This window comes from Lathyrus oleraceus, chromosome 5 (assembly GCF_024323335.1).
Source record: "Lathyrus oleraceus cultivar Zhongwan6 chromosome 5, CAAS_Psat_ZW6_1.0, whole genome shotgun sequence".
In the NCBI taxonomy this organism is placed as follows: Eukaryota; Viridiplantae; Streptophyta; class Magnoliopsida; order Fabales; family Fabaceae; genus Lathyrus; species Lathyrus oleraceus.
The window spans coordinates 219,629,992-219,647,038 of NC_066583.1; the positions used below are offsets into that span (position 1 = coordinate 219,629,992).

A 17,047-nucleotide genomic window follows, 5' to 3' on the forward strand; every position below is an offset into this window, starting at 1 on the left:
GTCTGTTCTTGGTATTCAATCACTCTTCATCCTGATCATCCGAAAGCCGAGGCTATTTCGTATCGACAGGTTCACAGTGGATTGAATAGGGGCAGCTGTAACACCTCAAAATTTGCCCTCCTCTTTTGGGACTAAGCTTAACATACTGCATTACATTTTTAGGTCATTAGGCATTGCATATTGCATATCATGTGGTTACATTGTGCAAGCCATACTCCCAAGTCTTGATCAGAAGATGAGGAAGTCAAAAGTGCAAGCCTAGGGTTTATTGGGCTGATCATTGATCATCTGAGGATGGGACAGTTCAAATTAGGGTTTCATGGTTCTCAATGGATATTGGTCTTCATCTTGATTGAAGTGATACATCATCATCATCATGGTTTGATATCATCAGAAGATGCAAGAGATTGAAGAAGATTCCTTGAGATTAGGGTTTTGACCACTGGTCAACCCTAATCAGTTGTATTGGGCCAATCAGGGCATAATCAGAAGATGAGGTTTGTGATGGAGATGAGGATCATTTTGTGATTATATTGTGCTTATTGAGGCTAGGGTTGCACCCTTGAGCCATTTCAGTTGGAGATTGGGGTTCAGTTTGATCTATGCATTGCCAGATTCATTTGTCAGTTGAAAAGTCAACTGTGGTCAACTGTACCTGATCTGATGGATTTGGAGGTGGAAATGAGTCGAAGACACTTCATTCATGTTGGAACAAGTGTTAAATGACATCTCAAAGCTTAAAAATGAAGAAAGTCAAGTCAGGACAAAAACTGCCAAAAATAGAAAGTGACTTGTAATTGAAGTTTCCAAAAATGGAAAGTTTTTGACCTCAAAGCCACGTGTCCAAGGAAGCTTCAAATGAAAATTTGTTCAACATGAAAGTTGTAGATCTTGTTCTCACCTTTCCAAAAAGTCCAAGAACTTGAAAATCCCATGTATGGTTGGAAAGTTATGGCTCAGTGAAATTCAAAAATGACCTGTAATCAGGAGGCCATAATCTCCACATGCTTTGTCCAAATTGCAAGTTCTTTATATGCACAAACTCCATTTAACATGTACTTCCATGGTGCATAATTGGATTTTCCCAAAAATGGCCAAGGCAAAAAGTCACTTTTCAACTGGACAGCTGAATTGGACCAGGGGCAAAATTGTCCAACTTTCAAAATAATTGGAATTTTTGAATGGGACTTTTTGCTACACCTCATAAATGGCATTTGGAATGTGTTTGAATCATCACTTCATGCATAGGCCTTGTAAATTGGAATTTGGTTTGGAAAATGCAATGGTTAAAATTGGACAATTACCATACACATGTGAAATTGAGAAGTAAGCATCCAATGAAGTTGAAACAAGTTGCAATGGTTTACATATGGTATTTGGAGGTTGCATGAGCTGTCAAAACAGGTGGCATGTGCTGTCATGAGAAAATTCCACTTTTGCCCTTTTTGGAAAATTACACTTTCACTTAACAATGCCAAATTGCTAATTACATGATTAAGGCATGGATTAAGGTCACATATATATTCATAATCTTCCTCTAATCATAACTGAATCATCATTTCACCAAAATTCAGATCTAAAACCATTCCAATTCTCCAAGATTTCATCAAGAACATTGAACTTCAAATCGACATTTCTTCATCAAATCACAACCAATCTTCAAGATTCTTGTTGCATTCAACTCCTTGCATCATCCTCTCGAACTGTTTTTGGTTATTGGAAGGAATAGAGTGCTGAATCGCAACTGTCGTAGCAAGCATCATCCATGGCTTTTGGAGTTTTCGAGTGCTAGAGGCTACCTAAAGTCAAAGCAATCATCCTATTCACCTTCTACAAGTTCGTGCTGCTTCTGTTTCAAGGAATCGAGCTCCAAAAACATCAATACATCGCTGCCATTTCCAGGTTGGTGAAAAATCGAATTGCATGATTTGCTTCAAGTTCATATGCGTTTTATAGATCGTGCTTTGTAGATTACGGTGATAGTTTTAGAATTGCAAATGATGAACCGTAGGCTAAGAAATCGCAATTTGAAGTTATGAACACAAACCCTAACCTCTTCGATTCGTTTGATTTAGGAATTGTTAGGTTGTAATAGGTTGATATTTAGATTGTGCTTGATTAGACGATTCTATCGGTTATATGCATGTCCATTTTCGTTGAGTTTTGGTGTTCTTCGATTTTTGAAAATTCTGGAAAATGTTGCGAGGAAGATGATGAAGCTTTGCGCAGAAGCTTGTTTAATCCAAATTTCCATTTGAAAATTCGAATATCATGTTTCCCGCTCCCGCCTGATATTTACCAAACTGCCATTGTGCAATTTTTAATTATTTTGTTTAATTCACCAAAATTCCTAATGACATTAAAAAAATCATAGAAAAATGTAGAAAATTCATAAAAATGTGAGGATTTTTTCTTTGACTTTGTTGTTGAGTTTAGAATTTGTTTGACCTATTGGTCAAAGTTGTGCATGGCAAAAATATTGTTTGACCTAGACTTATTTCACATGTGCTCAAAATTGATACATTTTACCATTTGGTTCATGAAATGCTCATAGTGTTGAATAAATTCTTGAAAATTTTTGTGATGATTCTTGACTGATTGATGCTCATTTCCATGTAAATTTCATGAATTTTTGATACCTGGTCATTGAGCAGCAAATTATGGAACTTAGGTGTGACAATTTGTGTCACACCTCTTGATGTCAACTTGCTGGATTTAATTGAGTGGTCTATACTTGTTAGAATGAAATGAAATTTTGCATGATGGTTAGTTAACATGTTAATATGCTTTGTGAATTTTTGTGGAATTTTTCATTGCATTTTCGAATTGATTGTGATTTTTCATTTCTGTTAACCAATTGTGCAAGCTCATATGATACATGTTGGTAGATTGATTGAGAAATGCTCATGTGGTACTGTATGATCATGAAATTTGGCATGCTTATAATAGACACATGATGTGACATTCCTGTTTTGGTCTCATCCATTTCTTTTTTGTCTTCATTGAGTTATGAATTTTTGAAGTGGATGTATGCATTGATGTTGTGGTTTGAAGCATGAAATTGTGACTGTTTTTGTTGATTTTCATTGACATGGTTCTATTTGCCCAATTGAGCTCAAATTTGACATGGTATACCTTGAAGATCCCCTATTTAGGTGTAATTTATTTGATAATTTTTAGATTTGTTTTGATGTGGATTTGAATGCAATAATTCTGTTTGTACGCTTGGTGCCTCATTTGGACTAGTTTGCCTTATTTTGTGCATAGCATGAACATGATGAATGATATAAACATGAGACCAATGATGTTTGCTCTTGTTTGACATTAATTTGAGTTTGGTTGGTGAATACCTTGCTGTTTAGGAATTTTTATTGCCTTTGGACCCTAGGCTTAGCCTAGTGGTCTAGTTGCTAATGTTTGCTTGATTTTTCAGGATCAAAGGCATAATGCACATGGAGAATGATCCAAATCAATTTTAATTGATGTTGTTGATGTTTGTACACTAACATAACATTGTTTTGTAGGTGGTGAAGCATAGGCTTGAGCTTTGGCTTGCTTTGTTGTGCATTGCTTTGTATAGTTTGATTGATTGAACACTTGCTGTTTGGTTTTGTCTGTCTGAGTACTAACTGTGTTTGATTGTTTCCAGGTACTTTAGTTGTTCAGTTCCTTGTGAACTTTTGCTTTGCGTTGCTTAAGCAACTTGCATAGAGGTAAAATCTCTTGACTTCATGTAGTCTGGAGACCCGGCTGTTACCGGGCCGGGCAAATAAATGTCTGAAGTCCTCCTTAAGAGGCAATGATTGTGGTTGTTTATTTTTAAGCCCAAGCAGGTGAAAGTCCTTTAAATAAGGCAATTGGTGGAAGGTAGGGGTATGCAGCCTACCCCCCACTATTCAGTTGAGTCTTCTCCTTGCTTCCATTACATGGTTGTAGCATTGAGATCAAAAGCCCAAGATCTGTTGTGTCAGAGTCATCGAGTATAGAAGGGTTCCCCCATTCTGGACCCATGCTCATTTGTCAGAAGCTCTCCCTGGTTAGGGATAAGAGCTGTGAGGTCTGATCCTCACTTCATCCCATCATCTGCTTCACCTTAGCCTCGTAATGGCAAGGTTAAGAGCAAACACAGCCTGTACAGACGATTGCTTAGGCAGTCAAACCTGATTGATTGAGCCCCCTTGTTTGGCTATAGTGCGTGTTATGTGGATATCTGATTGACATGCTTGTTTGAGATACCTGTTCTCATTTGATGATATATGATTGTATGCTTGTGTGCTAGCTTCTTTCCTGGTTAGGTTAGTTTGCTTATGCAAGTAGGATAGAAAACCGAACTTAGGGTAAGCGATGCATGACAACATTAGGCTCGAGTCTCAGCTCCCTAGTGTCGTGTTTTCCCCTCGGTTTCTGGTTAGCAATTCAGTCCCTTTCAGGGGAACTACATCGCCCTGATCCTTGTTCCAGACAAGGTATGTAGGCAGGTGGTCGTACGAGACCACTCCGGGCGCCTTTTTCTTTTTTTGCGTGTGTTTGTTTGTATTTGTTGTTATCTGACTGTGTGTTTGGGTTCGGATGCCGACGTAAGCCCAGTGATTGGCAGTCGGGCTCCACGTTTGCCCTTTTGAGTGTGTTTTGGTTCGGATGCCGACGTAATTCCATCCAGTGGTTGTCGGGCTCCATGTTTGCCACCCTTTCTTGTTTGTATGTTTTGTGTTGTTTGGCGTGCGTAAGCCGAACTACAGTGGCTCTGATTCTTGTTCCAGACAAGATATGTAGGCATAAGGTGCGATACCTTATCGAGCTCGTTCCTCTTAACCCCACCTGCGTTCCCCGTGTGTGTGTGTGATGTTTAGCAACCTTTTCTTTTCTTAGAACGTGGATCCCGTCGAGTACGACGGACGTGAGGGGTGCTAATACCTTCCCCTCGCGTAACCGACTCCCGAACCTTTTCTCTCTGGTTGCGAGACCATGTCTTTCCAGGTTTCTCTGAGCGTTTCCTTTCCCTATCTTGGGATAAATAACGTTTAGTGGCGGCTCTGTGTGTTTTGTTTTCGAGTCTCGCCGGTTGATTTTTCGCAGGATGCGACAAATATATCATTCACAAATATAGGCTAATTATCAAATACGCACACTTAGATTTCATTCCAAAACGAATACAACATTTAAATCTCAATTTTTCACTTTTCAAACAGTGTTAACCGGTTAACGCATATGGTTAATCGGTTAACGCGACACAGAATGCCCTTCCTAGCAATTTTCAACAGTGTTAACCAGTTAACGCATTTGGTTAACCGGTTAACGCAAGACAGAATGCAAATTTAACAGATTTTCAACAGTGTTAACCGGTTAACGCTTTTGGTTAACCGGTTAACGCAAAAACAAAATGCTATTCCTGCGTTAACACAAAATAGAATGCAGAATTTCCTGCGTTTTTCATCGTTGGAGGACCTTCGGACCTCCGATTTCAATTCCGTAAAAAGGCAAACGTTCAAAAAATTATAACTCACACAATACTCTCAACATATAACGTTAATTTACAGTTTTAACACAATCCATCACCACAATTCACGAATAGTCATCAAAACCTAATAATTTCAAACAACCATACAAAATTAGGGATTTTTAACCTAAACATACTTCTACCCATTGACCCCATCATACTAACCCATAATAATAAGGACTCTCCCCTTACCTCTTCAATTTTCTGGAAACCCTAGCTCCTCTCTTGTTCTTCCCTTCTTCTCCTCACTTTTCCTCTTCTCTTTCTCTATTGTTGTCAAATGATCAAATGAATCCTAATTCTCACTCTCCTCACCTCTTATATACTAGTATTCTATTTGGGCTTAAAGCATGATAACTCTAATTTAATTAATAGGCCCAATAAGACCTAATATTTAAATATCTCTATTCAATTCAAATAAATCAAACCAACTCAATATACACACCAAGTTAATTAATTCCATTATTCAATTATATCTCATATCAACTAAATAATTAATTAACACACCAAATTAATTAATATAATCAATTATTATACTACCTAACAACCAATTAATTAATTAACACCCTAAATAAATAAAATAAAATATAATCATAATAATATAATAATTAAATACTAAAATTGAGTTGTTACACCAATGTATGTGACTTTAAGGTATGCATGCGCCTATGCCATTGTTTATGCTCATTTACCATGCATGCATGCGCCAATGATTTGGGCGCCTCATTTGAATGATAATTAGATGCGTCAGTTCAACTGATGCATCAGTGGTTATTTTGATAATTAATTTGAAAAATATATTATTTTAGTATTTAATTAAAAAAAAATTAAAAAAAAATCTCAAAATAGTGCATAAGTGACCGGTAAAAAATGAGGTTAAAGGTTAGAGCACTGCCCGTGTAAATAAAAGTGTGATGTGGCGGGATACATGAGTCTCATTGGTGGACAGTGTAAAAATATTTTACACTGTTTATGCATATTCCTTTTTCTCTTAAAAAATATTGAAAGAAGAGATTAATTGTTATGCACTCTTAATGTAAAAAAATTTACACTCTTAATGCATCATAATCATCCATTTGTATTACTTTTTAAATATTTAAAATAAAAGTCAAACCTTTTAAATATATCAGTGATTATAATTTACTGACAATATAAAAACTCTTTACAATATCAATGTATATGAATTAAATTCAGGAAAGAATTAGGAGAAAACTAATAATTTTAATAATTAATTACTATGACATTATATATTTCCATGGAACCAATAAAGATACCGTAGTTTTGACGGGTGGGACCCACCAAGTTGAAACAAGGAGTAATGATATTTTGATATTTGTGGTTTCGCGACGGAGAAGCAGAGGAAAGTGAAAGCATGTGGTGAGGTGACAAAGTTGACTTGGGCATTGACTTTCTTCGAACCCTAATCTCATTTCTCAAATGATTCACCCTTGATTCGATCCATCGAACGAGACTCCGTCTCTCCATCTCTTCCCCAATCGCAGGCCATGCGACCTTGCTCCTCCGCCATTGCCCTCTCCAGAGAGGTCTCCCTTTTCATTTTCGCTTCCCTATCTATCGATTTCTCAAACCATGCCTTCCTCCGATGCCCATACCGCCGCCGCCCCTAATATCGTCCCCAAATGTATTCTCTTTAATGCCGCCTCTGGTGCTTCCGCCGGTACTCAATTTTCTCATCACAATTTATTTAAATTTCGTGGAATTTTTTTAATTTGATTGTTGATTTCTGCTTGATTTTTATGTAGGAGTTATTGCTGCTACGTTTGTGTGTCCTTTAGATGTTATCAAAACTAGGTTTCAGGTTCATGGTGTGCCCCACTTCGCTAATGGAACTGTTAAAGGTATATAATTTGCTCCGCTTGTTTTATCAATTTCATTTGAATCATGATGAAAAAACAAGACAATGAAGAGTTGCCATGTAGATAATTCTAAATGCTCGCGGTTTAGTACTCCCTCTATTTCAAAATGAATGATGTTCTCGTTTTTCAATGTAGAAATGATTGCTATTTTTCTAATTGTGCCCTTTAGTTAGTGCGTACTGTAAACTACTTCTAACATATTAATAAGGTTAGTTTGCATTCTCTTTTAACAACTTCATTGCATTTCTTAATCTGTGGACAAAAACCTAAAACGACAATCATTTTGTTAACAACTTTATTGCATTTCTTAACCTTTGCGCAAAAACCTTAAACGATATCCATTTTGAAATGGAGTTAGTATTTTACTTTGAGAATTTAAATACTTGAATACTGTGACATATCTAGGACAATGACCCGGGGTGTGCAAGAAAAAACCAATTTATGGCCTCTTGGGCTAGTGGTGCAAAAACAATAACTTCAGGGGTTCAAAATGCAAAATATATAGGGTTGTATGTACATTTCTTATAAGTTATTGAACCCCCTAAAAGGGGCTAGCTCCACCCCTACTTCAGATGTGAGCTTTTTAATACTATTATATGAAGGATCAAACAACAATATGTAATTTTGATATTAGTATGGACTACTGAAACTGAATTCTGCAATTTTGTGTTGTCAGGCAGTGTAATAGTCAGCAGTTTACAACAGATCTTTCACAAGGAGGGGTTACGTGGCATGTACCGTGGATTGGCTCCTACTGTGCTAGCTTTGCTTCCAAATTGGGCGGTGAGTCCTTGCTCTCCTCATCAATGTTTCACTTGTAACTTTACGTGGGGCGAGTCCTTGCTCTCCTCATCAGTTTTATTTGTAACTTTGTGTGTACTATATTCTTAATGAAGTATACGGCAAATAGAATCACGGTAAAATTATTTCATTCCTGTCTAATATTTGTAGCCTTGTCAATTCTAGCCTCAAATTGGCAATGAAATATATCTATAATAAGTAATGAATGCCTACCTCAGTCCTGGCTTGGGAAAGGATGACAGTTACAAAACTGTTTTGTTATGGATATTTGTTTAAAATCAATGGATTGGTATTGCTGCTCTGAAATGACAGGGTATGAAGTCAATTATGTGAAATTTTACCATTTCCATGCTGAGCAGATGCCCTGACCATTTTATGATTTCTTAGCAAAGTCTTTTTTATTCTTCTTTTGGAATACACTAGAGTGTCGATTGCTGTATTTTTTGGTCTTAATCCAACCAGCCTTTATATTATAAGGTCGGTTCAAAGTGTTTAAGTTACATAATTGGGCTTTACATTTGTTACACAACAATAACCAAAGCTTTTCCCCTCTAAAAGGGATCAGCCGTGTGAATTAGACAATACCATATTCTCATGTCACGGGCCACAAAAGTTTAATCATTTGAATTCAAATCGCTCTTGATGTTTGACCTATAGTATTCTTTGATCTCCCCTTATTGCTAATAATTGGGCCACCGAGAAGACTTTGAGAAGGAAGTCCAGGGTTCACACCCTGGCTACTAACATAATTCACTAACAACTAACATTCGCTTATAAAAAATAAAAGTTCGACCACCCTCCTCTTGCTTATCTTATTGATCGGTACTTCCATGAGTTTTCTAAATTACTTAAGGTGGGACTATCATATTTTCTACAATGGGAGCAACCTCAAGTATCCTTTGAATGCTTTCTTTCTGTCCCATCTTATCTTATATGACAAAGCAGTCCCCCACCTCAACATTTTCATCTTTGCAACATTAAGTTCAGTTATTTGATAGCTCTTTATCACCATCACCCCAACATTCTATTAAGCATAACATTGCAGAATCCGTTGACACCATGTGTCAAACTTAGCACACCTACACCTTCGATAACTTTTAGTAGAAGACGAATTAAATCAATCCATTTGATGAATCATCATATTTTATATTGATAGTTATGTAAATAAAATTTCAAATAATTTAGACATTCATTGGAATGAATGTTAAATTCTATGAATTTTTACGGGCTTGATCTACTTAACAAGAACGTTAAATTTAACAGTTAGATTGATTTAATTCCTCGTCTACAAAGAATTACTGTAAGTGTGCTAAGTTTGAATTCTGGTGTCAACGGATCCTGACTAGCCTAGCTGGAAATTTTCTATCAGAAATTACACTGGAATGTCTTCTTCCATTTGTGCCACCCTAATTGATTCCTATGGTTGGCATCTTCTATCTCCCTTACATTTTGTATAATGAATCCAAGTTGCTTATAAATGCAGACTATGCTCTGCAATGAAGTTGATACACAGAATGAGTGTGCTAAAAATTTATTAAAGGGAATGAAGGCACAAAGATAGAAGACAATCAAAATTATCCAATTAAGTCTTACAGTAAGGGGAAAAAGTGAAGATGTATAAGTGATGTATACTGCCTTCAAATAATGAGAGTTTTTATAGTTGTGAATGTAGTTTAAATAGGACTATTCAAAGTTTGGGGGCCAACTATTCATGATTCAAGGCCCAAGTTAAACTTAATATTACCGGTTACTGAGAAACATAGTGGATAAGCCATCTGTCAAAAAAAAAAAAGAGTGGACAAGCCATTTAAGTCGAATCAATTATGGAATAACTTACACAAGTAGTAGATACATGGAAAAGACTAAGCACTGGACTTTATGACACCAATTGAAATTACTAACATACCTCCAAACTAAAAGTGAAGCTAAACCAGTTGAACACATGCCACTGACCCCAGTAATTCTCGATAGTTGTGAGTCACAGTAGAGCTTCGGTATTACAATAAGGCTCAATAGCATTTTTATGGTCAGGCTAGTAAAATCCTTTGATCTTTAAGCTCACACCATTTTTTTTCTTGTTGCCTAATCAATTTAGCTTTACTATTTGTTGGTTTATTTCATTAGTCTGTAGAAATCTCATTTATTCTGTCTACGTGCTATTTCGAAGCATAATACTGATATCTTATGTTATAGCTAAGTGTTCTAAATGTGTTGTAAACTTGCAGGTTTATTTTACTATGTATGAGCAGCTCAAAAGCCTTCTACATTCTGATGGTTAGTCCATAGCTGTTTACTTTCATATTGAACCAAATCAGGGGGGCTGTTGACATGATTCTTTTTGTGACTTTAAATAGTCCACTTATTGATTATTATTTTTGGAGCTGCCACCTTACTTTGTTTTAGCCTATGAAGCCAAGATACTTCAAAAATGGAAAAGTATTGGTATCTTACCACCTATATCTCCTACTATACTTTTCAAATACATCTTACCAACTAAAGACGCGATTGTCATTCGGATGTGATACATTTTCTATATTTCTTACTAACTATAGACACAAGATTGTATGTTTTTCTCTGATACATTTGTAGTAGCAGGAATATATTTCGGTATGGGTGGTTGAAAGATCTGAAACCGTTAAGAGTCTCACGTTGGATGAGATATAGTTTGAAAGTGGGAGATATCCCTCTCCTTAATACCGGTTTTATATGGTTGAGTTAGATCTAACCCAAATTTTAAGAGTACTCTGCCTACTTACTAACTCTTTTTTTTTTGGAAATCTTGATCATCATATATTGACTAATGACTCTTGATATGTTTATAGAATAATAATGAACAATTGGTAATATTGTGAATGCCTCTCAATAAACATTGTGCATTTATGTTACACAAAACACACACACACAGTCACACCGTGTATTATGATCACTGGAGACATGTAACTATGCTGACTTATTATGCTGCACATTTATGTTGCACTCAATTATTCTGTTTGTTGTGTGCGCGCATTAACGTATTTTGGTTGTGTCCTATTTTTCTCTATTAAAAATTCTGGTGTCCATGTATTTGTGTCATACTATGTGTGGGCTTCTTAGGTTTTAGAAGTCATAGAGACGTACAAATTATAATAGCTATGATATATACGTGCAGATGAAAACCATCATCACCTTCCGGTCGGAGCTAATATGGCAGCTGCTGCTGGGGCTGGAGCTGCAACTACCTTGTTTACAAATCCACTCTGGGTTGTCAAGACTAGGCTTCAAGTGCGTTTCTTCAATTCAAGCCGAATGTTTTTCTAATTATTTGATTATCTATTAGGATTAATAGAATTCTGAGAAATTAGAGCAGTTAATAGTTGTTATTAGAAGTTAGTTAGTTGGGGTTGTTATAGAGAGTATATGTATAAATAAGAAAACATAAAGGGCAGAGAGCATTTTTTAATATTGTAGTTGTGAATAGAGTGTTCTCTATTGTGAAGGGGAACTCAGGAAAGCTGCTCGCATATTCTATCCTATTTCCTAATAACATTGTTATTTCTTTGGAATCCGTTTCTTGTTTTCCTAGCAATTGGTTCGACCTGCCACTATGATGCCAAGCGCCATGGAAAATTGTACGATGTCCATGGAGAAAATGGTTGATGTTCATGGCGAAACTCCCCAGGAGGTGAAGGCCAATTTGGAACAAGTCTCTAGCCAACTCAGCAGAGTCCCTGACCTCGAGCAGAATGGCAAGAATACTGTTATATTATTTCCTGATTGACATCTTGAGTATTTTTGCAAAATGGAAAGAATACTCGAGATGCAGAAGTTTCTTCAATAATTGATGACAACTCAAAGCTCAACAGTTTCTTGGGCGATGGCGAGGATTAGAAGGAAAAGAAAGAATCTCATGGTGCTTTCAGCAAAGACTAAGGATGGGATCACATGCAACAGCCGTGGAAAATTCTGAAGCAGTCTAGAATGGAGCCAACAATCACATGTTGCATTGTCCTGAGCTCAATAAGCTGAAACATGCACCGAGGCAGATTTCTGGATGCAACCAAGAAAGAAAAGAGACTAACAAGATGGAGGCACAATGTTCTCCAAATAATATCTTGTCACAATAGCAATAAAACATTTATGAAGGAGACATCCACCAAGAATCAGTTAGGAGCCCAAGAATTAAATTCCAAAGACGAAAGTTTTATTAAGAAATAGGATAGAGTAGGAGAGAATCTCTCCTCAAGAGTTTCCTCTTCACAATAGAGAAAACTCTATTTACAATTAAAATATTCAAAGATGCTCTCTACCCCGCGTCTCTTATTTATACACATGATCTCTAAACAACCCCAACCCCAACCCCAGCTAACTAACTTCTAATAACAACTCCTAACTACTCTAATTTCTATTTATTCTATAATCCTATAAATATTTTATCAGCCATTGTCATGTAGTTGGCGTAATGCATGAGCTACTTGTACTTTTTGTGGTGTATCAATATGCAATTAGTACATTATTGTTTGGTGGCTCTATGTATTGCATCTATCGAAGATGATAAGACCTCTATTTAGTGGGTTGGGTTGGATAAAAGATCTAGCAAACAACTATTGTAATGTAGATACATGTTACATATATTTAAGTGTACAAATTTCCTCATAATAGTATTGATAAACACCATCTTACATATATTATTAATCATAGAGAAACATTTAAGTGTACAAATTTCCTCATAATAGTATTGATAAACACCATCTTACGTATAGTATTATGAAGTGAAATCATAGAGAAACATTTAAGTGTACAAATTTCCTCTTAATAGTATTGATAAACACCATCTTACTTATAGTATTATGAAGTGAAATCATAGAGAAACAATAGAAGAACTACAAAGCTTCTTTTGTCTTGCTTATAATCGGTGCATGTTTGTGTATTCTGCACTGTAAGCCTGCTGCCTTTTTAATGCAGACCCAGGGAATGAGACCCGTTGTTGTACCATATAAGAGCACACTATCTGCGTTGAGGAGAATTGCACATGAGGAGGGCATACGGGGGCTGTACAGGTTGGTATTTTTTAAATCACGAATGCAACAGGACATGGTCATTGGACGGGCCATTAATACATTATAATTAATAATTAGCACTTCAATGACGATTGGTATATTCTTTACCATAAACAGTGGCCTTGTACCTGCTCTAGCTGGTATCAGTCATGTTGCCATTCAATTCCCGATGTATGAAACAATAAAATTTTATTTAGCAAATCAAGGTAATTTCATGTCTGTTCTTGTTCTTTGTGAACTCTTGAAAGTTTTGGCAGTTACTTAGTTTGACTACTATTTTGTATTAGATGACGCAGCAGTTGATAAACTTGGTGCACGTGATGTTGCTATTGCTTCATCAGTCTCCAAAATTTTTGCATCCACATTGACATATCCCCATGAGGTATTTTGCTGAATGATACTTATTTTAGTTTAAGATATTTTTGCACAATCTTAGATAAGCATACTTCTAGATACCTGGTCTTGCGAATGAAATAACCTTGCCAATCGTTTGATGGAAAAATAGCTTATAATCATTCTTCAGTGTGTAAGGAATCCTAGAATAATACTTTCTTCTTTGTAATTTGCTTTTTGTTTGAATATTTTGAGCATACACTTTTTTCATCCTTTCCTCTATTTTGTTGTCAATTTAGAGAGCCGTATCCCTGTGAATTGAGCTGGGATTCTTGAATTTGATATGACTTATTTTCATTCTTTGGGCAGACATATATCATAAAGTAACATATTTTAGCATTTTGTTTGCAGGTTGTACGTTCCAGATTGCAAGAACAAGGGCATCACTCAGAGAAACGATACTCTGGTATGACAGATTGTATTAAAAAGGTTTTTCAACAAGAAGGCATACCTGGTTTTTACCGAGGATGTGCCACCAACCTTTTGAGGACAACACCAGCTGCTGTAATCACATTCACCAGCTTTGAAATGATACACCGTTTTCTTGTTTCACATTTTCCTTCTGATCCACAACCTCATATTTTGTGATATGATTGATAATAGGCATGGTCATTTATCATTTATAGCAGTAGATCAAAAACATTAGCAAGTCCTGACAATGCATATACCATTCTTTATATTTTTAGTTATATTAAGGTAGATCAACACATTGGTTTCCCTGGACAAGCTTCTGCAAGGTTATTATTATCTTTGTACTATGTAGGGAGACCAATGGATAATTATAGATTTGAGCATGATAATGACGATAAAGATGATAGTGGCATGAGACTATGAGGATGTCATTTATTTTATTTGGATACTGCTGAATAATCTTATTTTATTATTTTAAAACCCCACAACTATTGCTGCTTCACTTCTTTTGCATTTAGCATTCTCTAATCTAGATTCTGAGTTCAAATACTCACCACATCAATAATCTTGGTTGCCAGGTCAAGTCATTGTTGATATGGTTGTATAATAAAAAGGTGTAAATGATATTTTTCTTCTACTTAAACTATCTAAAACCTAAGATTAGACTCGGGTGTATATCTAAAACCTACGATAAGACTGTGTATCTCTTGCTTTATATGGTTGTGGGAAATCCATTACTTTATTAGGGAATTATTAATTTCATTCTAAGTGGTGGAATAACACCATATGAAAGTTTGAAAATATTCCTCAAAATTTAGAAATGCATTGTTGAAAGTATTTTGATCACACCAAAACACGTTTAAATCGAGTCTTACTTCATATTATTTCTAAATTTTAGTTTAAAGAAGCTTTTTCAGATTTGCCATATATGCATCCAATACATTCTTAACTGAGATATCAGTATGTTAAAAAATGGAATTTTTTGGAAGTATTTGAAGTTTGGGGAAATATACCTGATTGCAGTATAATATAATCGTCATCGAATTTTATTTATTTTCGAAGAAAATGGAAAATATTGATAAAATTTAGGAAAAAGAGAAATGGATAAGGAAGTCGATTATGCAAGGGAAAATATTAGTACCCCTAACATTCGTTGTACTCAACGAGAACCATTTTGATTGTTCTATACTAGGGGAAGACATGGTGCCACTATATGGTGGGACCGAAAACAAAGGGAATTAAGGGTTTGTTTGAAACTATTTCCAATTTTAGTTCTTAAAGTTTGTTTTTCAAATCTATTTTAAAAAACTATTTTTAAGAAGAAATTTAACAAAAAATATGTTTGATAAACTAATTTTTAAAAACTATTTTGAAAATATGAAAATGAAAAAACTTGTTTGATAATCTAATTTTTTTAATAGTATTTTAAGAAGAGAATAAAAATGCATATTTTATTATTTACTTTCAAAATCTATTTTATGGTATAAAATATTACAAACTTAAGAAAATTAATTGATATTTGGTCGAATACAAATAATTGGCTTAAATCAATTTTTAATTTTACAAATCATATATCACTTGTTTGTAATAATAATAAGAAAAAAACAAGTAAAAAATGGGATTCCAAGTTTAATAGAAAAAAAAATTATATAGTGAAAATAATTAAGAAACACAAAAAAAAATTAAGTAAAATAAATAAACATATTTGAAAAGGTTACTTATACATAAAAAGAGCATAAATAAAAGAAATAACATACTCTTTCAAATACGTTTTTCTATTTTATTTTTAAAATATAAAAATTATTAAAATTACGTTAATGCTATTAATGAAAATTATAAATTTTTATGTTTTTTCTTCAAGTTTTATAATACTAAAAACTAAAAAGTAAGAAGCAAAACACAACTAAACTGTTTCACTTTTTTGCTTTTAAAAACTGAAAAATAGAAAAGAATTTTTAAAAACACTTTTGCAAAACATTATATTCAAACCAGTTTTTAAATTTTAAATTTTCAAAAACTAAAAAAGAGTTTTTAAGATGAATTTCAAACACGCCCTAAGTGTTTGACAATAAGCCAAACAACTCCTGGTTCAAAGGCAGACACTGAATGGAGCTCAAAGAACTAATGTATTTGACTCAAAGAGAAAGTATATCACATAGAGTGAATTAAGATAGAAGGTATTGAATGAATGTAGTGAATATTGAATGATGAATGGTGAATGAAAGGTTAAAGAATAAATATGCTCGCGGAGGATTTGAATCCCGGTGCCTACGCATTCTCACGGTGCAATGAGAAAGTCAAAGTTTCGTAGTTTGGGAAACTAAGACGGAACATAGACATCAAGAGATTGATAAGGAAAGAGAGATGGATTGCCAAGAGGCAAAGTAAATTGTTTAAAAAGCAATGGTGTGGCATTAATAATTGATGATAATCAACCACAATGAATTTATGAAGGCATGGTCTAAATCAAAGATGTTACTAGACTTTGTGTCTTTACAAGGTAGGGAAATATGTTTGCCATGGTTTGTAACCCCACAAGGCAGAATGCGAGATAGCCAGAGTCTATAACTCTATAAGGCTGAAATAGATGAATGTCAGAGTCCCTAACTCCATAGGGCACATGAAAAGTAACCAAGATTTGTAACTCTAGAAAGCAAGAACGCGCAAAGATGTGCCATAGTCTGTAACTATACAAGGTGGAAGGAACTGAACGCCAAAGTCTGTAACTCTAAAGGGCAAAATACAATGGGTGTGCCATAGTCTGTAATTATACAAGGCGGAAGAAATTGAATGTCGGAGTCTATAACTCTATAAGGGCAACAAGCAGGGTTGCCAAAGTCTGTAACTCTAACGGGCAAGGTGTATAGGTGTGATATAGTCTATAACTATATAAGGAAAAAGGAATTGAATGTCAGAGTCTGTAACACTATAAGGGCAAACAATAGGGTTTTTAGAGTCTGTAACTCTGTAGGGAAAGAGTGTCAAAGTCTGTAATGGTGTAGGCAGGATGAAAAGTGGTCAAAGTTTGTAAC

General features: G+C 35.1%; 1 protein-coding gene across 1 annotated transcript; it reads left to right on the forward strand.

Annotated features, from left to right (window-relative positions):
- Positions 1-6,790: 6,790 nt before the first annotated feature.
- Positions 6,791-14,517, forward strand: LOC127083075 (nicotinamide adenine dinucleotide transporter 1, chloroplastic). Its single transcript, XM_051023303.1, has 9 exons — positions 6,791-7,175; positions 7,261-7,356; positions 8,051-8,157; positions 10,401-10,449; positions 11,324-11,436; positions 13,117-13,211; positions 13,329-13,417; positions 13,499-13,593; positions 13,956-14,517. Exons 1-9 carry the CDS (start codon positions 7,088-7,090, stop codon positions 14,190-14,192), a joined length of 969 nt encoding a protein of 322 aa, XP_050879260.1. The 5' UTR covers positions 6,791-7,087; the 3' UTR covers positions 14,193-14,517.
- Positions 14,518-17,047: the final 2,530 nt, after the last annotated feature.

Coding starts and splice junctions, on each gene's coding strand:
- LOC127083075 (XM_051023303.1), top strand. CDS start 7,088: ATGCCTTCCTCCGATGCCCATACCGCCGCCGCCCCTAATATCGTCCCC. Junction 7,176..7,260: donor CGCCTCTGGTGCTTCCGCCG/GTACTCAATTTT, acceptor ATTTTTATGTAG/GAGTTATTGCTGCTACGTTT. Junction 7,357..8,050: donor CGCTAATGGAACTGTTAAAG/GTATATAATTTG, acceptor TTGTGTTGTCAG/GCAGTGTAATAGTCAGCAGT.